The following is a 22262-nucleotide window of genomic DNA, read 5'->3' as shown; positions in this document are numbered from 1 at the left end:
AATATGCCTATGTTCGCCCTTTTGTAAAAAACAATTGCCATGGAACAAACACCTAAATCCTGCAACTCGCCTCACCAATAAAAAATAAAAAAGCTAACCAGAAGCTTACTGGCTAACGTTAGTATTCAGCTAACCACGGTTGATGGTCATCCTCTATCCTTTAGCTCGAAAAGCTAAAGGGCTACAATCACCTATCCGGACCCGTTATACTGCCGACACGGAGCCCCACCGGGCCTTCATGACTGGACTACCGACGTTATCTGCCCGAGGGAGTTGTACAACTGGCCCATCCATCACAACGTTACCTGAACATCCATCTGAGGCCCACTGATCGTTTAGCTGTCTTATCAGCTGCTATCTGAATAGATCTATCGGACAATTTTTCTTGAGTCACTATAACTATATCTATTTTTGCCAATTGGATTGATCCCCTCTATCACATGGAACCCCACAAATCTACCGATGGAAACGCACAAGGTGGCTAAAAACAGACCTCCATCCTATGCTAGCTTGCTACCGATGGCCTGGCTAGCTCTCTGAATCGCCGTTACCCCAACCAACCTCACTACTAACTGGACCCTTATGATCACTCGACTAAGCATGCCTCTCCTTAATGTAAATATGCCCTGTCCATTGCTGTTCTGGTTAGTGTTTATTGGCTTATTTCACTGTAGAGCCTCTAGCCCTGCTCATTATACCTTATATCCAACCTTTCAATTCCACCACCTACACATGCGATGCCATCACCTGGTTTCAATTATGATTCTAGAGACAATATCTCTCTCATCATCACTCAATACCTAGGTTTACCTCCACTGTATTCACATCCTACCATACCTTTGTCTGTACATTATACCTTGAAGCAATTTTATCGCTCCCAGAATCCTCCTTTTACTCTCTGTTCCGGACGTACTAGACGACCAATTCTCATAGCTTTTAGCTGTACCCTTATCCTACTCCTCCTCTGTTCCTCTGGTGATGTAGAGGTGAATCCAGGCCCTGCAGTGCCAAGCTCCACTCCTATTCCCCAGGCGCTCTCTCTTGATGACTTCTGTAACCGTAATAGCCTTGGTTTCATGCATGATAACATTAGAAGCCTCCTCCCTAAGTTTGTTTTATTCACTGCTTTAGCACACTGCCAACCTGGATGTTCTAGCCGTGTCTGAATCCTGGCTTAGGAAGACAACCAAAAATTCTGAAATCTTCATCCCTAACTACAACATTTTCAGACAAGATAGAACGGCCAAAGTGGGTGGTGTTGCAATCTACTGCAGAGATAGCCAGCAGAGTTCTGTCCTACTATCCAGGTCTGTACCCAAACAATTTGAACTTCTACTTTTAAAAATCCACCTCTCTAAAAACAAGTCTCTCACCGTTGCCACCTGCTATAGACCACCCTCTGCCCCCAGCTGTGCTCTGAACACCATATGTGAACTTTTTGCCCCCCCCCCCTCTATCTTCAGAGCTCGTGCTGCTAGGCGACCTAGACTGGAACATGCTTTACACCCCAGCCATCCTACAATCTAAGCTTGATGCCCTCAATCTCACACAAATGATCAATGAACCTACCAGGTACCACCCCAAAGCCGTAAACACGGGTACCCTCATAGATATCATCCTAACCAACTTGCCCTCTAAATACACCTCTTCTGTTTTCAACCAAGATCTCAGCGATCACTGCCTCATTGCCTGCATCCGTAATGGTCAGCGGTCAAATGAACTCCACTCATCACTATCAAATGCTCCCTGAAACACTTCAGCGAGCAGGCCTTTATAATCGACCTGGTCGGGGTATCCTGGAAGGATATTGACCTCATCCCATCAGTAGAGGATGCCTGGTTATTTTTTTATCATACATATCATAAATAAGCATGCCCCATTCAAGAAATTTAGAACCAGGAACAGATATAGCCCTTGGTTCTCTCCAAACCTGACTGCCCTTAACCAACACAAAAACATCCTATTGCGTTCTGCATTAGCATCGAACAGCCCCCGTGATATGCAACTTTTCAGGGAAGTTATAAACCAATATACATAGGCAGTATGAAAAGCCAAGGCTAGCGTTTTCAAGCAGAAATTTGCTTCCTGCAACACAAACTCAAAAAAGTTCTGGGACACTGTAAAGTCCATGGAGAATAAGAACACCTCTTCCCAGCTGCCCACTGCACTGAGGATAAGAAACACTGTCACCACTGATAAATCCACTAGAATAGAGAATTTCAATAAGCATTTTTCTACGGCTGGCCATGCTTTCCACCTGGCTACCCTTACCCCGGTCAACAGCACTGCATCCCACACAGCAACCCGACCAAGCCTTCCCCATTTCTCCTTCTCCCAAATCCAGTCAGCTGATGTTCTGAAAGAGCTGCAAAATCTGGACCCCTACAAATCAGCCGGGCAAGACAATCTGGACCCTTTCTTTCTAGAATTATCTGCCAAAATTGTTGCAACACCTATTACTAGCCTGTTCAACCTCTCTTTCATGTCGTCTGAGATTCCCAAAGATTGGAAAGCAGCTGCTGTCATCCCCCTCTTTAAAGGGGGGGACACTCTTGACCCAAACTGCTACAGACCTATATCTATCCTACCCTGCCTTTCTAAGGTCTTCGAAAGCCAAGTCAACAAACAGATTACCGACCATTTCAAATCCAGACGAGCTTCAATGACATACAACTCTCCTTCCGTGGCCTCCAGGTCATTTACAAAATAGCCTCCAATACCCTACTCAATAAATTGGATACAGTCTATCACAGTGCCATCCGTTTTGTCACCAAAGCCACATATACTACCCACCACTGCGACCTGTACGCTCTCGTTGGCTGGCCCTCACTTTATACTCGTCGCCAAACCCACTGGCTCCAGGTCATCTACAAGACCCTGCTAGGTAAAGTCCCCCCTTATCTCAGCTCGCTGTTCACCATAGCAGCACCCACCTGTAGCACACGCTCCAGCAGGTATATCTCTCTGGTAACCCCCAAAACCAATTCTTCCTTTGGCCGCCTCTCCTTCCAGTTCTCTGCTGCTAATAACTGGAACGAACTACAAAAATCTCTGAAACTGGAAACACTTATCTCCCTCCTTAGCTTTATGCACCAGCTGTCAGAGCAGCTCACAGATTACTGCACCTGTACATAGCCCATCTATAATTTAGCCCAAACAACTACCTCTTCCCCTACTGTATTTATTTATTTAGCTCCTTAGCACCCCATTATTTCTATCTCTACTTTGCACATTCTTCCACTGCAAATCTACCATTCCAGTGTTTTACTTGCTATATTGTATTTACGTTGCCACCATGGCCTTTTTTTTGCCTTTACCTCCCTTATCTCACCTCATTTGCTCACATTGTATATAGACTTATTTTTCTACTGTATTATTGACTGTATGTTTGTTTTACTCCATGTGTAACTCTGTGTTGTTGTATGTGTCGAACTGCTTTGCTTTATCTTGGCCAGGTCGCAATTGTAAATGAGAACTTGTTCTCAACTTGCCTACCTGGTTAAATAAAGGTGAAATAAAATAAAATAAATAAATGCACTCATGACTATCCTCTACGCACAAGAAAGCATAACACTGAAAGATTGTATTTGATAACTTAGCAAGTAATGTTGGCAATAGATACTGTAAGCTTTCAAATTATGCCCACCTGACCCAGTTTGCGATTTGTAAGGGACTGCTTTTGGCTTGCGAAAAAAACAAAAGTAACTGTGTGATGGTGGGGATGCAGGGCTGTGTTCCAAACAAAAAAGAACAAGCTTGCGTGCAGCAGATCTGAAGCCAAATATGGTGATGAGAGGAAGCTCAGTAGCTGGCAGTGGGAGAAGATGGAGGGAGACTAATTTTGGCCGACATTTCGCAAATTCTTTTATCGATTAAACATTTTATCTCAATTCATTTTTCTGTTCCCAAAACTAGAATCTATTATGACCAGAGTGGACTAAACTCTGTAGACTTTACCCTTCACCAAAGTTTTTTTAAATTGCGTTGTTTAGAAAGAGCGCACGGGTGACTTGAGTTATTGCACATACGCACTTCTCATAGTAGGCATTCCCCAATGGAAATATGCAAATATATACTAGAACGCACCAATAGGATCTCGCTAGCTCATGCTTGGCTCCGCCCACCTCCTTGTTTGTTCTGTGATTAATTTGCTCCCATTGGAAACAACTGTGGTCCCATTGGAAACAACTGTGGTCTATCTTGGGTTAGTTAAAAAGAAAATCTGGATTGACCATGCCTCCACAGCCTAGCATTACTGGAGGGCATGCACTAGTAATGCTAGCTTGGTGTGCGACGACTGGTGGTGGTGAGCATAACCAGAGATACTGGTATAACGTTATTGCTGGTCATGTACAGTAGCTAGGTACCTATCATTTGATAAAGCGAGCCAGGCTAACTACCATTAGCTAGCGAGGCAGGCTAGCTAATGTTTAGCTAACATTAGCATAGCTAGCTCGATAACTAGCTAGCTACTTCATTACAACTTAGTTAGGTCGTAACTTATTGTGTTTAATATAAGTTTACAGTTGAAGTCGGAAGTTTGCATACACTTAGGTTGGCGTCATTAAAACATGTTTTTCAACCACTCCACACATTTCTTGTTAACAAACTATAGTTTTGGCAAGTTGGTTAGGACATCTACTTTGTGCATCATACAAGTCATTTTTCCAACAATTCTTAACAGACAGATTATTTCACTTATAATTCACTGTATCACAATTCCAGTGCGTCAGAAGTTTACATACACTAAGTTGACTGTGCCTTTAAACAGCTTGGAAAATTCCAGAAAATGATGTCATGGCTTTAGAAGCTTCTGATAGGCTAATTGACATCAATTGGAGGTGTAACTGTGGATGTATTTCAAGGCCAACCTTCAAACTCAGTGCCTCTTTGCATGACATCATGGGAAAATCAAAAGAAATCAGCCAAGACCTCAGAAAACAAATTGTAACCTCCACAAGTCTGGTTCATCCTTGGGAGCAATTTCCAAACGCCCGAAGGCACCACGTTCATCTGTACAAACAACAGTACGCAAGTATAAACACCGACTACGGTTAGCAACTGCACATGGAGACAAAGATCGTACTTTTTGGAGAAATGTCCACTGGTCTGATGAAACATAATGACCATCGTTATGTTTGGATGAAAAAGGGGGAGGATTGCAAGCCAAAGAACACCATCGCAACCCGTGAAGCACGGGGGTGGCAGCATCATGTTGTGGTGGTGCTTTGCTGCAGGGGGGGCTGGTGCACTTCACAAAATAGATGGCATCATGAGGGAAGAAAATGATGTGGATATATTTAAGCAACATCTCAAGACATCAGTCAGGAAGTTAAAGCTTGGTCGCAAATGGGTCTTCCAAATGGACAATGACCTCAAGCATACTTCCAAAGTTGTGGCAAAATGGCTTAAGGACAACTAAGTCAAGGTATTGGAGTGGCCATCACAAAGCCCTGACCTCAATCCAATAGAAAATTTGTGGGCAGAACTGAAAAAGCGTGAAACACGTCAAACCAATCAAATGTCTTGCTTGGGCGGAGCGCCAAAGGTGCTCACTAAATTAGTGTAGTAGGTACAACAGTGCGTGAGGATGGCCAGGAAATCTCAGATTAAAACCTTGATTTTGTTTATAGAGCACACTTTTGGAAAAACATAATTCTGTTTCCCCTGCAGGTTTTCTTTCATTTTCCACAATGCTGCAAGCTAGCATACGGGAAACTGCAAAATGTGTCCTACCCAGTCTGAAAACAGTGATGAACACACAGCAGTCAATTCAAACCGTTTTGGCTAATACAAAATTCTCCAGATCTCCAAGGGAGGTGTGACAACGACATGATTTTGGAGGCATGATGACACAAGACTGGGGTTAGGAACAAGGTTAGCAGTGGGGTTAAGGTTAGGGTTACCAGCAAGTGGAGGCTCAGCATCACGCAGACATGCCCTGGCTGTGAGCATTCCTGTAAACGGAACAGGGAGGAAACTTGAATGAAGTTAGTGACATCTGACCTGGTCAAAGGTCAAAACAGTTTCAAGTTTTGTCCCAATTGACCTTCATAACCTAGCCTGGTGGAACCAGCCTGATCGCTGCATTTACCATTATATTTCACATGACATATCATGACATCTGAAGTTAAATAGAAAGGTGAATGCAACGATCAGGTTGGTTCCACCATGCTAATCATAAACAAATTTGATAATGTATGTAACCAGTGCTTTGTGTGTGTGTGTTTGTGTGTGACCAACCAGTATCTTTGATTAGGGGCCAGGAGCTGATCTACGCTGCCATGCGCATAAATGGGGCGCTGGTCTGATCTGTTCAAAAGTCAACATATCCCCTGCTTGTGTGTCAGATATTACCTATCCTAACTGACATTGGTAATAGAACAGTGACTATGTGTGTATGTTTTCACAGAAACATGTATGGAGCCAGTACATGGAGACTTGCAAGATGATGTGATGATGTCCAGACTGACAGACGGGCTTGATACTGAGGTCTCTAAACAGAGAGAGACCTGGCACTCAGCATTAACATTTTACCAGACACAACTTTTACTTGTGTTGTCTTTTTTTAAATTATTGAATTGAATGGTATCAGTCAATATAGGGAGGGAGGAACCCTGTGTATTCTGCAACAGGATCTGAGAAATCCTGTTGTATACGAGACACCACACAGGAAGATATGACCACTGTTTGCCAAGGCAGCCCCATTACCACCAAACAAAATGCCGATAGACACAGTATCTGTATCGGCTGGGAATGACAATGGAACGACAATACTCCTATCAGCCGACACATGAAGGCAACCCAGCAGAGATGGCTTAAAATAACCTGTAGAACAGGAAGAGAGAGAGGGCCTTTCCTCCCACTACGTCGTCTCATACACACACACTCAGGACCCCAGGAAGAGTAGCAGCTAATGGGGATCCTAATAAAATACTAAATACTAAACATACAAACACACACTCTCTCTCTTTTTCTGTTACACACGTGCGTGGGGGGGGGTGACTGCGGTAGGTCACTGGCTCTTGTGTGCCTTGGCCGGAGCAGACACGAAATCCCTGAGGGACTGTGCTGTTCTCCTCAGTGAGTCAGTCAGGGGCAGACAGACTGCTGGTCAATACAATGGAAGAAAAATAGAATAGAGCTGAAGTTGGTGCTCTCCCCTCAGGCTGGAGCAGCCAATAGCTCCGACAGTTAGACACCTGTTAGACCCTTAGTCAAGATTTGCTGCACTACTCAGTGTCCGTCTCCATCTCTCTCTCTGTCGCTCTCACTCATCATTTTCTATCCTTCTGTCTCCTTTCTTCCCTCTATTTATCTCTTCCCCTCTCTCTCTCTCTCTCCCTACATGATGCTATTCCCTGTCAGCCACCAAACACAATGTACCCAATATAAGTCCTTCGAGGCAAACCGTCAATTTGACAATGCACCATACGGCATCTTACAATCCAATCCTATCAAACACAGATATGAATCATGGGTGCTGTAACAGGCTGTCGCTGAATGTCGCCATCAGCCACTGTGAGCTTATCTTCATGATGAAAAGAAGGCCCGCTAGTGAAGCGACGCAAACGGTGCCCAGTGAGCTAACTCGTTAGGGAAGTCTGCATGATGACGTCAAGAATAAAAGCAGAGATGAGAGCTCGGATAGGCCTCAAGTGAGAAAGATGGACTTTGGCATGACGAGTGAATCATTCCGTTGGGGTCAAGAGACCCTTGAGGGTATTGTAATCTTATTATTGTATTTTCTTGTTCTACGCAATCAAGTTATGGTTTACCTGTGAGGTGATTTGCAGGGCCGGCCCTGGGCATAAGCGACATAAGTGGTCACACAGGAACCCCGGCCGCTAGGGTCCCCCGGACCCCCCAAAAAACATTATATTATGTATAGAATGCATTCGGAACGTTTTCAAACCCCTTGACTTTTTCCACATTTTGTTACGTTACAGCCTTACTTTTCCCCTCATCAATCTACACATAATACCCCATGATGACAAAGCAAAAACAGGTTTTAGACATTTTTGCAAATGCATAACAAAATAAACAACTGAAATAACACATTTACATAAGTATTCAGACGCTTTACTCAGTACGTTGCACCTTTGGCCGCGGTTACAGCCTCAAGTCTTCTTGGGTAGGACGCTGCAAGCTGGGCACACCTGTATTTGGGGAGTTTCTCCCATTCTGCTCTGCAGATACTCGCAAGCTCTGTCAGGTTGGATGAGGAGTGTCACTGCACAGCTATTTTCAGGTCTTTCCAGAGATGTTCTACCAGGTTCAAGTCCAGGCTCTGGCTGGGCCACTCAAGGACATTCAGAGACTTGTCCCAAAGCCACTCCTGCATTGTTTTGATTGTGTGCTTAGGGTCGCTGTCATGTTGGAAGGTGAACCTTTGCCCCAGTCTGAGGTACTCCGCTGAAACATCCCAACAGCATGATGCCGCCACCACCATGCTTCACCGTAGGGATGATGCCAGGTTTCCTCCAGACTTGATAGCTTGACATTCAGGCCAAAGAGATCAATCTTGGTTTCATCAGACCAGAGAATCTTGTTTCTCATGGTCTTTAGGTACCTTTTGGCAAACTTTTCCTGAGGAGTGGCTTCTGTCTGGCCACTCTACCATAATGGCCTGATTGGTGGAATGCTCTCCATCTCCACAGAGGACGTCTGAAGCGTTATCAGAGTGACCTTCAGGTTCTTTGTCACCTCCCTAACCAAGGCCCTTCTCCCCTGACTGCTCCGATTGGCTGGCCAGCCAGCTCTAGGAAGAGTCTTGGTGGTTTCAAACTTGTTCCATTTAAGAATGATGGAGGCCACTGTGTTCTTGGTGACCTTCAATGCTTCAAACATTTTTTGGTACCATTCCCCAGATCTGTGCCTTGACACAATCCTGCCTCGGAGCTCTACAGACAATTCCTTCGACTTCCTGGGTTGGTTTTTGCTCTGACATGCACTGTTAACTGGGGGTACTTATATAGACAGGTGTGTGCCTTTCCAAATGATGTCCAATCAATTGAATTTACCACAGGTGGACTCCAGTTGTATAAGGATGCTCATTGGAAACAGGATGCACCTGAGCTCAATTTAAAGACTAATTATGTAAATAAAGTATTTCATGTTTTCTCTAAAAACGTGTTTTTTCTTTGCCATAATGGGGTATTGTGTGTAGATTGATGAGGAAAAACATGAATTTAATCTATTTTAGAATAAGACTGCAACGTAACAAAATGTGGAAAAAGTCAAGGGGTCTGAATACTTTCCGAATGCACTGTACATCTTGTGGCAGACCAGGGGGGTTTGATCAAGACGTGTTCACAGAACAGACACAAGTGTGATACCTCAGTTTCAAGGGTGTTTACTTAAAACAATAAAGAAAAATCTGGGGAATGCTGTCTCCTCTAGGGTAGTGCACCGAGCCCCTCGGTTCCAGCAGACCGTGAGGACGACAGTCACTGACAGTAACTCAATGCCAGCTAATATTTTCAGATTGTAAATTAGTCTAGCCAGGTATCTAAACTTGTAGCAATCATGATCGAATTACGGACCGGGCAGGCAGGATACATGTCCAGTCGCCCTGACTTCCAGGGGGCCCACATTTATTTTGTTAGTTACTCTAACTCAGATATCATATTAACATGGCATAAGTCAAGGCAAAAGATTTTGTAGAATAGCAGGAAATGTGCTTTAAAATGGCAAAAAGGTCTCGCCACCCTATGGTAAAATGTGCATAACTGCAGGAAATGAGTTATAAAATTGCTAAATCTTCTCACTGCCCCATGGACAAAATGTGTAGAATTGCAGCAAACTTGCTTTAAAACTGAAACATTTTCTCTACACTCCATGGCAAAATATGTAGATTTGCAGGAAATTAACTCTAAAACAAACAAACACATATTCTCTGCTGTCAAGAGGGGGGTCACAAATGTCTTCAGTCCCTTCAGGATTTTCTCAGGATGTTTTTGTGAAATTTGCAGAAAAAAATGCTTGATGTTTTGCTGCATCAATTCTGACATTTTGCATGGCAATATTCAATGACTTTTTTCAATTTGGAGCAAAAATGTGCCGACAAGGGAAAATGTTTTTGACGTGTAGCTTGATTGAACCATATTATACGGTATACAGTTGAAGTCGAAAGTTTACATTCACTTAGGTTGGAGTCAATAAAACTTGTTTTTCAACCACCACAAATTTCTTGTTAACAAATTATAGTTTTGGCAAGTCGGTTAGGACATCTATTTTGTGCATGACACAAGACAGATCATTTCACTTATAATTCACTGTATCACAATTCCAGTGCGTCAGAAGTTTACATACACTAAGTTGACTGTGCCTTTCAACAGCTTGGAGAAAAAAAAGAAAATGATGTCATAGCTTTAGAAGCTTCTGATAGGCTAATTGACATAATTTGAGGCAATTGGAGGTGTACCTGTGGATGTATTTCAAGGCCGACCTTCAAACTCGGTGCCTCTTTGCTTGACATCATGGGAAATCAAAAGACATCAGCCAGGACCTCAATAAAAAGAAATGTAGACCTCCAAAAGTCTGTTTCGTCTTTGGGAGCAATTTCCAAACACCTGAAGGTACCACGTTCATCTGCACAAACAGTAGTACGCAAGTATAAACACCATGGGACCACGCAGCCGTCACACCGCTCAGGAAGGAGACACGTTCTGTCTCCTAGAGATGAACGTACTTTGGTGCGAAAAGTGCAGATCAATCCCAGAACAACAGCAAAGGACCTTGTGAAGATGCTGGAGGAAAGGTAGAAAAGTATCTATATCCACAGTAAAACGAGCACTATATCGACATAACCTGAAAGGCTGCTCAGCAAGGAAGAAGCCACCGCTCCAAAACCGCCATAAAAAAGCCAGACTACGGTTAACAACTGCACATGGGGACAAAGATCATATTTTTTGGAGAAATGTCCTCGGGTCTGATGAAACAAAAATAGAACTGTTTGGCCATAATGACTGCCATTATGTTTGGAGGAAAAAGGGGGAGGATTGCAAGCCGAAGAACACCATCCCAACCCGTGAAGCACGGGGGTGGCAGCATCATGTTGTGGTGGTGCTTTGCTGCAGGGGGGGCTGGTGCACTTCACAAAATAGATGGCATCATGAGGGAAGAAAATGATGTGGATATATTTAAGCAACATCTCAAGACATCAGTCAGGAAGTTAAAGCTTGGTCGCAAATGGGTCTTCCAAATGGACAATGACCTCAAGCATACTTCCAAAGTTGTGGCAAAATGGCTTAAGGACAACAAAGTCAAGGTATTGGAGTGGCCATCACAAAGCCCTGACCTCAATCCAATAGAAAATTTGTGGGCAGAACTGAAAAAGCGTGTGCGAGCAAGGAGGCGTACAAACCTGACTCAGTTACACCAGCTCTGTCAGGAGGAATGGGCCAAAATTCACCCAACTTATTGTGGGAAGCTTGTGGGAGGCTACCCGAAATGTTCGACCCAAGTTAAACAATTTAACTTCCAAATACTAATTGAGTGTATGTAAACTTCTGACCCACTGGGAATGTGCTGAAATAAATAAAAGCTGAAATAAATCATTCGCTCTACTATTATTCTGACATTTCACGTTCTTAAAATAAAGTGGTGATCCTAACTGACCTTGGACAGGGAATTTATATTAGAATTAATTGTCAGGAATTGTGAAAAACTGAGTTTAAATTTATTTGGCTTAGGTGTATGTAAACTTCCGACTTCAACTGTATGTACGGTGGGTGATTGGTTGAAATTGAGAGCCCTTTTTTTGTACTGTGCTGATGGGTCCGTTTTATGAGATAATATTGCGATGCTTTGACTGTTTTATGTGGAAATAGTGTAGTGATTGGTCAAATTTGCAATGTCTCGCATAATAATGCAGAAAATTGTTGATTTTGCAAAACATTATTGCATTCAAAGAATTGCAGAATCCTGGAGGGACTGTGTTTTGCCCCTATGTAGGGGGACCCCACCAGAAAAAAAACATTTTGTTAGTGCCCCCAAAAGGCTGATAATTTTTCTATAAGTGGACGTTTAGTGGCCAGCACACACACGCGCACATTAGTTAAATTTTTTGTTTCACTGATTTAAAATCTTCACAAACACATGTGATTATACATGTGTGTGCTTGCGCTGCCATCTTTGATATTGAACATTCTTTAACTGCTTAAGTTGCTTCGCTGTATCATAATAATGCCTTTTGACCCTTTGATTAGCTGGTGAGTGCTTATTGGAGACAGCAAGAGGTGTTTGTGAGTTCTCTACAGTGGTCAGTGTAATCAGTTTTAGAAGTAAGGGGCTGGGTGGGTAGGCGGTTTGTGGGTTAGGTTGTTGTTATGGAGACATGGAATGGCAACGGGTGGTCTTTTGTGCAGAGCAGTGCATTGTGAGTAGTAGACTAACATTTCAGCGTTTAAAAGCTCTGACAGTGTGTGGTCACTGCAGGTCTCCAATTACTGCACTTTAATTTATTTTTGCATATTTTATGCATATTTAAGCACTTTGAAGTGCGTCATTACATTGTGTTCACACGGAGAATGCCCAGGTAACAGGATTACTCGATTTAGAATTTACCCAATTACAACTCATTCTGAAAGTTTTCAGACCCCTTCACTTTTTCCACATTTTGTTACATTACAGCCTTATTCTAAAATTTATGAAATATTTTTTTCTCTCATCAATCTACACACAATACCCCATAATGACAAAACGAAAACAGGCTTTTGAAAAAAAAACAGAAATACCTTATTTACATAAGTATTCAGACCCTTTGATATGAGACTCGCAATTTTGCTCAGGTGCATCTTGTTTCCATCGATCATCCTTGAGACGTTTCTTCAACCTGATTTGGAATGGTACACATAAGATCCAACAGTTGACAGTGCATGTCAGAGCAAAAACCACGCCAGACAGGATTGTGTCTGAGGAAGAGTAACAAAACATTTATCCAGCATGTCCCCAAGAACACAGTGACCTCCATCATTCTCCATCATTCTTTTTTTTGGTTGCTATTTAAAAAAAAAAAGTTTACCCCTTTAACTCCCCAATTGGTAGTTGCAGTCATCTCATCGCTGCAACTCCTGTACGGACTCAGGAGAGGTAAAGGTCGAGAGCCATGCGTCCTCCGAAACACAAACCAACCAAGCCGCACTGCTTCTTGACACAATGCCCACTTAACCTGGAAGCCAGCCACACCAATGTGTTGGAGGAAACACCGTACACCTGGCGACCGTGTCAGCGTGCATGTGCCTGGCCCACCAGCTAGAGCGCGATGAGACAAGGACATCCCTGCCGGCCAAACCCTCCCCTAACCCGGACAACAGTACGCTGCCCCATGGGTCTCCCGATCGCGGCCTGCGACAGAGCCTGGACTTCAACTAGGATCTCTAGTGGCACAGCTAGCAACTGCGATGCAGTGCCTTAGACCACTGTGCCACTCGGGAGGCAAGATGTAACTATTTGGCCTGAATGCCAAGGGTCACGTCTGGAGGAAACCAGGCACCGCTCATCAATACCGTTCCTACGGTGAAGCATCATGCTTTGGGGATGTTCTTCAGCAGCAGTTTCCTCCAGGAGTGGCTTCAGGACAAGTCTCTGAATGTTCTTGAGTGGCCCAGCCAGAGCACGGACTTGAACCTGCTGGAACATCTCTGGAAAGACCTCAAAATAGCTGTGCAGCAACGCTCCCCATCTAACCTGACATAGCTTGAGAGAATCTGCAGAGAAGAATGAGAGAAACTCCCCAAATACAGGTGTGCCAAGCTTGTAGTGTCTAACCCAAGAAGACTCAAGGCTGTAATTGCTGCAAAAGGTACTTCAACAAAATACTGAGTAAAGGGTCAGAATACTTATGTCAATGTGATTTCATTTGAGTTTTTTGCAAATATTTCTAAAACCTGTTTTTGCTTCATTATTATGGGGTAGTGTGTGTAGATTGATGAGGGGAAAAACAATTTAATCCATTTTAGAATAAGGCTGTAACATAACTGTCATGCCTGCTCCCGCTCCCCCTCTCTTGCGCTTGAGGGCGCCAAGTGGCCCATCATTACATACACCTGTCACCATCATTACGTGCATCAGCGCTTCAATGAATTCCCCTGGACTCCTTCACTTTGTTGATTGCCCCCTCTATATCTGTATGTTCCTCAGTTTGATCCCTGTGTCTGTATTAAAGTTGTTTTGTTCCCCCTGTCCCTGTGTCTGCATTAATCTTGTTTTGTTATACACCATAATTTGCAAATAAATTCATAAAAAATCCTACATTGTGATTTGCAGGATTTTTTTTTTCTCATTTTGTCTGTCATAGTTGAAGTGTACCTATGATGAAAATTACAGGCCTCTCATCTTTTTAAGTGGGAGAACCTGCACAATTGGTGGCTGACTAAATACTTTTTTGCCCCGCTGTATGTCCATTTATCCATTAAATCTTCACTCCCTGTACTTGCTTCTCCTCTCCCCGCGTCTGTCCTCACAGAATGCAGATACCTATAATGGAAGCATCAGGGAGTGTTTTGTTTATCATTGGGGTTGGTGACGTCGGGTCCACGTGCCGCTGCTGAAATAATCGAGGAGGCCTCAACTGGCTCGTCCGGCTTCCATGCCTTAGCTGGCTCGAGAGGTTTTCTTGCCTCGTTTGGCTCATCAGGCTTCCATCCCACGTTATGCCTCAGCCGGCTCGTCGGGCTCCCAAGCCTCAGCCAGCTCATCAGGCTTCTATCCTACGTCATGCCTCAGCCGGCTTGTCGGGCTCCCACGCCTCAGCCGGCCTGTCAGGCTTTCACGGCTCAGCCGGCCTGTCAGGCTTCGACGCCACAGCCGGCTCCCACGCCTCAGCCGGCTCGTCGGGCTTCCACTCCTCAGCCGGCTTGTTGAAGTTCCACGCCTCAGCCGGCTCGTCCAGCTCCCATGCCTCAGACGGCCCGTCAAGCTCGCCCAGGTGGGACGCGGGGAGGCGCCCCTAGAGAGGGGGGTATTGTCACGCCTGCTGCCGCCCCTCTCTGGCACTCGAGGGCGCCAGGCGGCCCATCATTACGCACACCTGTCACCATCGTTACGCGCATCAGCGCTTCATTGGACTCACCTGGACTCCTTCACTTTTGTTGATTGACCCCTCTATATCTGTATTTTCCTCAGTTTGATCCCTGTGTTGGCATTCATGTAGTTTTGTTCCCCTCGTCCAGACGCTGTTCTTGTTTTGTTATATGTCCGCTTTTCCATTTAATCATCACCCCCTGTACTTGCTTCTCGTCTCCCAACGTCTGTCCTCACAGTAACAAAGAGTGGACAAAGTTAAGGGGTCTGAATACTTTCCCAAATGCACTGTATCTCAATTCTTATTAGCCAGTACCCGTCACGTTTTTCTCACAGGCCACAAGTGAAGATAGACACATTGGGGACGCAACTGCAGAGGTGCATATTGAAGATGTTGGAAGAACTGTCCACATGTACATTTCGTCACCAACAAGATGAGTAGGTCTAACGAATAGCAAAAGCACTAGCCTATGTCAATCTACTATCCCCATAGTACAAAGGTTGACCTATTCTGTGCGAGAAATAAATATTCCAAACATAGTCTGGGACAGTTGTGGGATGCCAAAGATCCCAAATTAATACAACCACTAGCTTAAAAAAAACGTTCAAAATCTATGAGGCTGATGCAACAGATCAGAACATGAAGCTTAAAATGTTTAGAAACTATTTCACATTATAAGCGCAGCAATGTGCACACGGCAGTAGGCTATAAGAGCGCATGTTCCAAAATGCAATCAATTACCGGGAAAACACCATTTTCAAAAGTGACAGCAAATTTGATTATGCATGTAATAATTTAATTATAAAGGTGCATTTTTACACTTTAGTTGTGAAACAAACCTTATCAAATATATATGCCTATGGGCTAGGATACATGAGGTGTGCAACTATGATTTGAAAAAGTTGAAAAAAAGGCATGCTCTGTTTCTTGCCTTACTGCACACAAGCTGGGCATCATTCACAACTGATAATATATTATTAGGCTAATATTGTCACCCATCAGACTATTCTTGATTTAATCTTTTCTTTACATACACTAAATAATATACGCAATTGCCTATAGAAATGTTTCATGAGCTTATGGGCTCTCACAAAGTGTTTGATTCAATTTTGATTACATTTGCATTGATGTCAGAGTGAATAGAATGCTGAGTACCAGACAGTTAGAAATTTTGGTAGGCTACTAATGACCATCAGCAACATCTGACCTTGAAGAAGCCTAATTACCGTGATTAAATGGTCATGTGGAATTTGACTGCAGTCATGACTCGTGACTGCCGGTATGGTAGTAATACGGTCACTGTAAAATCCGGTAAGGTAGAGCTCTTTTAGGTTCTAGATAGCACCTTTTTTTTCTAACAGTGTACAGATGATAGGTGACCTTTTCTGTCCAATGAACAGGCCTGAAATTCAGCAAAGGTCACTTCAAATGGACAATATGGCACTACTCAAAACCAGTACGGGCATTGTGCGTGTGTATATCTGCATTGACTCACCATGTTACATTTGGTTCCACATCCTCTGTGTGTGTGTGTGTGTGTGTGTGTGTGTGTGTGTTCGTGCACACACGCGTGTGTGTGTGTGTATCTGCAATGACTCACCATGGTACGTGCGGTTCCACATCCTCTTGGTGACGGCGTCCCCTCGCGGCCGGCCCCCTGCCTCTGTCATGGTCTCATTCAGGGCCTGAGAGTAAAGCATCACGCCGTCATAGAAGCCTCCTGCTATCAGGTTCATCTAGTTGAGAGAATGCCAAGAGTGTGCAAAGTTGTCATCAAGGCAAAGGGTGGCTACTTGAAGAATCTCAAATATAAGATGTATTTTGACACTTTTTTTGGTGACTACACGATTCCATGTGTGTTATTTCATAGTTTCGATGTCTTCACTATTATTCTACAATGCAGAAAATAGTAAAACTAATGTAAAAACCCTTGAATGAGTAGTGTTCTAAAACTTGACTGGTAGTGTATACAGATTAATAAATACATAAAAAGGAAATGGAAGGCATTTGAACCAACTCTGGCACAAAGAGAAGATTCAAGTGTGAGACAGGCCTACAGTACACACAATATATAAGTGCCATTTGCCATATAGGAGATAAACATTTTTTATAATTGAATTATAAGTCACCATTTTTATTTTATTCAAGGCTTTATCAAAAAATTCCACAAATGGAAATACACAATGGACAAAAAAACATTGCCATTTCTCCTCTTCGCTCAGCCACATAATGCCAGGGTAAATCTGGTGGATTTTCTAGAATAAGGACAAGCATAAATCGTGGTAGAAAAGGGAATAAAACTCATTTCAGTCTCTATTTATTTGAGGTCACAATGTTGTTGTTTTTTTACCATTATTTAACTAGGCAAGTCAGTTAAGAACAAATTCTTATTTTCAATGACAGCCTAGGAACAGTGGGTTAACTGCCTGTTCAGGGGAAGAATGACAGATTTTTACCTTGTCAGCTCGGTGATTCAATATTGTAACCTTTCGGTTACAAGTTCAACGCTCTAACCACTAGGCTACCTGCCGCCCCACAATAGTTACATAATCTTTCCTCTTCTATTTCACCATTATACCAACCTGTTTCAACGCCCATCAGCAATTTCCCTGATTTTACCTGTGCACATAGCAATATCTTCCTTTTAGGTAGGTTATATATAATATATCTCCCACATATACACTACATGACCAAAAGTATGTGGACACCTGCTCGATAAACATCTCATTCTAAAATCATGGGCATTAATATGGAGTTGGTCCCCCTTTCGCTGCTATAACAGCCTCCACTCTTCTGGGAAGGCATTCAGCCACAAGAGCAATTAGTGAGATCGGGCATGGATGTTGGGTGATTAGGCCTGGCTCGCAGTCTGCGCTCCAATTCATCCCAAAGGTGAACGATGGGGTTGAAGTCAGGGCTCTGTGCAGGCCAGTCAAGTTCCACACCGATCTCGACAAACCATTTCTCGCTTTGTGCATGGGGGTATTGTCATTCTGAAATAAGAAAGGCCTTCCCCAAACTGTTGCCACAAAGTTGGAAGCACATACTTGTCTAGAATGTAATTGTATGCTGTAGCAATAAGATTTCCCTTCACTGGAACTAAAGCGCCCCAGACCATTATTCCTCATCCACCAAACTTTACAGTTGGTACTATGCATTGGGGCAGGAAGTGTTCTCCTGGCATTCACCAAACCCGGAATTGTCTGTCGGACTGCCAGATGGTGAAGCCTGAGTCATCATTCCAGAGAACGCATTACCACTGCTTCAGAGTCCAATGGCAGCAAGCTTCACACCACTCCAGCCGAATCCACAAATTTGAAGGGGTGTCCACATACTTTTGTATATACAGTGTATCTACATGTTTGTGTGTGTGAGTCAAACACACACCTGCATGTGAGTCTGTGTTCGTAGAGGTCAAGCTGACATAGGGATTTCCTGAACCAGAATGTAACTGTGTAACTATAACTATTATAGAATGCTTAGCACAGGCTCATAAGTCCTTTATTTGTTTGTGTTAGAGACCAGACTAGGAGTTGGGATTTACACGTGTGGCCAAACTGGCCATATATCCACATCAATCAGACATGGAGAAACAGATTATATTTCCCTGTGGTTAGAACTGTCTAACCTCCCACTGTGGACATGGGACATCTGGAGAAGCCCTGCAAATTAACCTTGAAGATGCTTCAAATGGTCCACTGGAATATCCTCTGAGTACCTTCCAATCTTTCAGTGAATCATCATTCATGCAACAACAAAAGAAATTGGGAAAACAATATTATTTTTCATTTCTCAGAGAAAGAGATTTTGTTCAACAAGCAATATTTTTTTTTCTAAAAAGATAGGGGTCAAATTTATGGGCACCCCTGTTTTCAATACCTTTCAATACCTCACATTGCGAGGAAAACGGCACTGAACGTTTTTCTAAAATGTTTTATGAGAATGGAGAACCATTCCTCCATACAGAATCTTTCCAGATTCTTGATATCCTTCATCTGCACTTATGGACTACCTTCTTCAGTTCAAACCACAGGTTTCTAATGGGGTTCAAGTCCGGAGACTGAGATGGCCCTAGCAATATGTTGATTTTGTGGTCATTTAACAATTTCTTTGTGGATTTTGATGTGTGCGTGGGGTTATTATCTGGAAGATCCACTTGTCTACAAGTTTCAGCCTCATGGGAGAGGCAAATAGGTTTTTGGCTAAAATGTCCTGGTACTTGGTAAAGTTCATGATGCCGTTGACCTTAACAAGAGCTCCAGGACCAGTGGACGCAAAATAGCCCCATAACATCAAAGATCCACCACCATATTTTACAGTTGGTCCTTTTCTGCTTATGCATCATTATTTCGACGTCAAACCCACCACTGGTGTGAATGCTTTTTATATTACATGTTAAACTAAATCTATTTCTTTTGGCAAGTGTATTTGTATAAAAATAATATCATTAAAAAATTTGGATCATACAAAGGCTTAGGTTGTCCAAAACAGTGGCCAGGTGGATTCATTCAAGTCTTATTCCAAATTTTGTTGCGTTACAGCCTGAATTCAAAATGCATTAAATGTATATTTTTTCTCACCCATCTACACACAATATCCCATAATGACAAAGTGAAAACATGTTTTAGAAATGTTTGCAAATTAAAAGAAAATTAAATACAGACATCTCATTTACATAAGTATTCACACCCCTGAGTCAATACATATTGCAAATCACCTTTGGCAGCGATTACAGCTGTGAGTTGTTTTGAGTAAGTCTCTAAGAGCTTTGCACACCCGGATTGCACAATATTTGCCCATTATTCTTTAAGCTCTGTCAAATCATTTATTGACCGGGCTTTCCGAGTGGTGCAGCAGTCTACGGCAAAAACCATAATCTGAGGTGTCACTACAGCTCCGGGTTCGATCCTGGCTGTGACTGGGAGTCCCACAGGGCGGTGCACAATTGTCCCAGCGTCGTCTGGGTTAGGGGAGGGTTTGGCTGAGGCAATTTACTTGGCTCATTGTTCTTCTATCGACTCCTTATTGTGGGCCAGGTACCTGCAGGCTGACTTCGGTTGTCAGTTGAACAGTGTTTCCTCTGACAGGTGGGTGTTAAGGAGTGTGGTGTGGCAGGTCATGTTTCAGAGGATGCATGACTCGACCTTTGCCTCTCCTAAGCCCATTGGAGAGTTGCAGTGATGAAACAAGATAGTAATTGGGGAGAAAAAGGGGGTAACATTGTTTGTTATTGATCATTGCTAGAAAGCCATTTTCAAGTCTTACCATAGATTTTCAAGCCGATTTAAGTCAAAACTGTAACGAGGCTTCTCAGGAACATTCAATGTTGTCTTGGTAAGCAACTTCAGTGTATATTTGGCCTTGTGTTTTAGGTTATTGTCCTGCTGAAAGGTGAATTTGTCTCCCAGTGTCTGTTGAAAATCAGACTGAGCCATGCTGTCCTATATATGTGCTTAGCAGGCAAAATAAGTACATTTTTATTGTAAAAAAAACTCCCTAGTCCCTGCCAATGACAAGCATACCCATAACATCCTTGAAAATATGAAGACTGGTACTCAGTTATGTGTTGAGTTGGATTTGCCCAAAACATACCACTTTGTATCCATGACAAAGTTAATTTCTTTGCCACATTTTTTTGCAGTTTTACTTTAGTGCCTCAGTGTTCTCATATCACAACCATTAAACTAACTGTTTTAATGTCACCATTGGCCTCATGGTGAAATCCTTGAGCGGTTTCCTTCCTCTCAGGCAACTGAGGAAAGACGTCTGTACTTTTGTAGTGACAGGGTGTATTGATACACCATCCAAAGTCTAATTAATAACATCACCATGCTCAAAGGGATATTCAATGTCTGCTTTTTCAAATCTTTTACCCGTCTACCAATAAATGCCCTTCTTTGCGAGGCATTGAAAAACCGCGCTGGTTTTTGTGGTTGAATCTGTTCTTGAAATTCACTGCTCGACTGAGGGACCTTACAGATAATTGTATGTGTGGGGTACAATCAAGGTAAGACCCAAGTGCGGACTGTGTGAAGTAACAATGTTTATTGTAACCACAGGGACAGGCAAAGGCAGGCAGGGGTCGATAATCCAGTGTAGGGGCAAAGGTACAGGACGGCAGGCAGGCTCAGAGTCAAATCAGGCAGGGGTCGATAATCCAGTGTAGGGGCAAAGGTACAGGACGGCAGGCAGGCTCAGAGTCAAATCAGGCAGGGGTCGATAATCCAGAGGTGGAGCAAAGGTACAGGACGGCAGGCAGGCTCAGAGTCAAATCAGGCAGGGGTCGATAATCCAGAGGTGGAGCAAAGGTACAGGACGGCAGGCAGGCTCAGAGTCAAATCAGGCAGGGGTCGATAATCCAGAGGTGGAGCAAAGGTACAGGACGGCAGGCAGGCTCAGGGTCAGAGACAGGCAGTGGTCAGGCGAGCGGGTACAGGGTCAGGACAGGCAAAGGTCAAAAACCATGAGGACGAGAAAAAGAGAGACTAGGGAAACCCTGGAGCTGATACAAAAACCGCTGGTTGACTTGACAAACAAGACGAACTGGCAACAGTCAGACAGAAAACACAGGTATAAATACCCAGGGGAAAAGCAGGGGAAGACGGGTGACACCTGGAGGGGGGTGGAGAAAAGCACAAGAACAGGTGATACCGATCAGGGCGTGACAGGTAAAGAGATGAGGTAGTCGTACATTTCTTTTAATGAATTAGTAAAATTGTCTAAAAACAAAATTCCACTTTGAGTGTAGGCCAGTGACACAAAATGTCAATTGATTTTAAATTCAGGCTGTAACACAACAAAATGTGGGGAAAGTAGAGGGGTGGGACTACTTTATAAAGGCATTGTATAGCTCAGTATTTGTATTTTTTTTTTGTAGTCTTTTTTGCTCATCTTCATTAAGGGTGCCAATCAATCTGGACCTGACCGTATGTCCATCCATCCTCCCACCAACCCGGCAGCAAACCTTAAAAAACAAGCAATGTTAACTAAAACATTGTCCACAAACTATATACCCACCCACCCATCCAACCAATGATTCATTCACACATTAATCAAACATAAGCAAACATGATGCTTATTTAGTCAGTTCTCTCCTCTGTCTGGGACCCAGTGTGTTTTTAATAAGTACAGTAGTGATTGGATTTTTATGACTCATGTTGCGGTAGGTATTTTGACAGATGCTCTCATTGTTGCCCACAGGTACCAAGGGATGAAGATGCGAAGGAGTTTAATG

At 43.3% G+C, this 22262-nt stretch overlaps 1 protein-coding gene across 1 annotated transcript in view; it reads right to left on the bottom strand.

The window, feature by feature from the left end:
* Positions 1-22262, bottom strand: part of LOC135552152 (atrial natriuretic peptide receptor 1-like) — a 115828-nt gene that overhangs the window by 40007 nt on the left and 53559 nt on the right. The window contains exon 5 of the mRNA XM_064983595.1: positions 16629-16764. Within this exon, the coding sequence (XP_064839667.1) occupies positions 16629-16764 (136 nt within the window). The remainder of the gene's footprint in view (positions 1-16628; positions 16765-22262) is intronic.

Source organism: Oncorhynchus masou, chromosome 13, assembly GCF_036934945.1.
Source record: "Oncorhynchus masou masou isolate Uvic2021 chromosome 13, UVic_Omas_1.1, whole genome shotgun sequence".
NCBI classification, from domain to species: domain Eukaryota; kingdom Metazoa; phylum Chordata; class Actinopteri; order Salmoniformes; family Salmonidae; genus Oncorhynchus; species Oncorhynchus masou.
The sequence above is the reverse complement of the archived record's forward strand: the minus strand, read 5'-3'. Positions and strand labels throughout refer to the sequence as shown.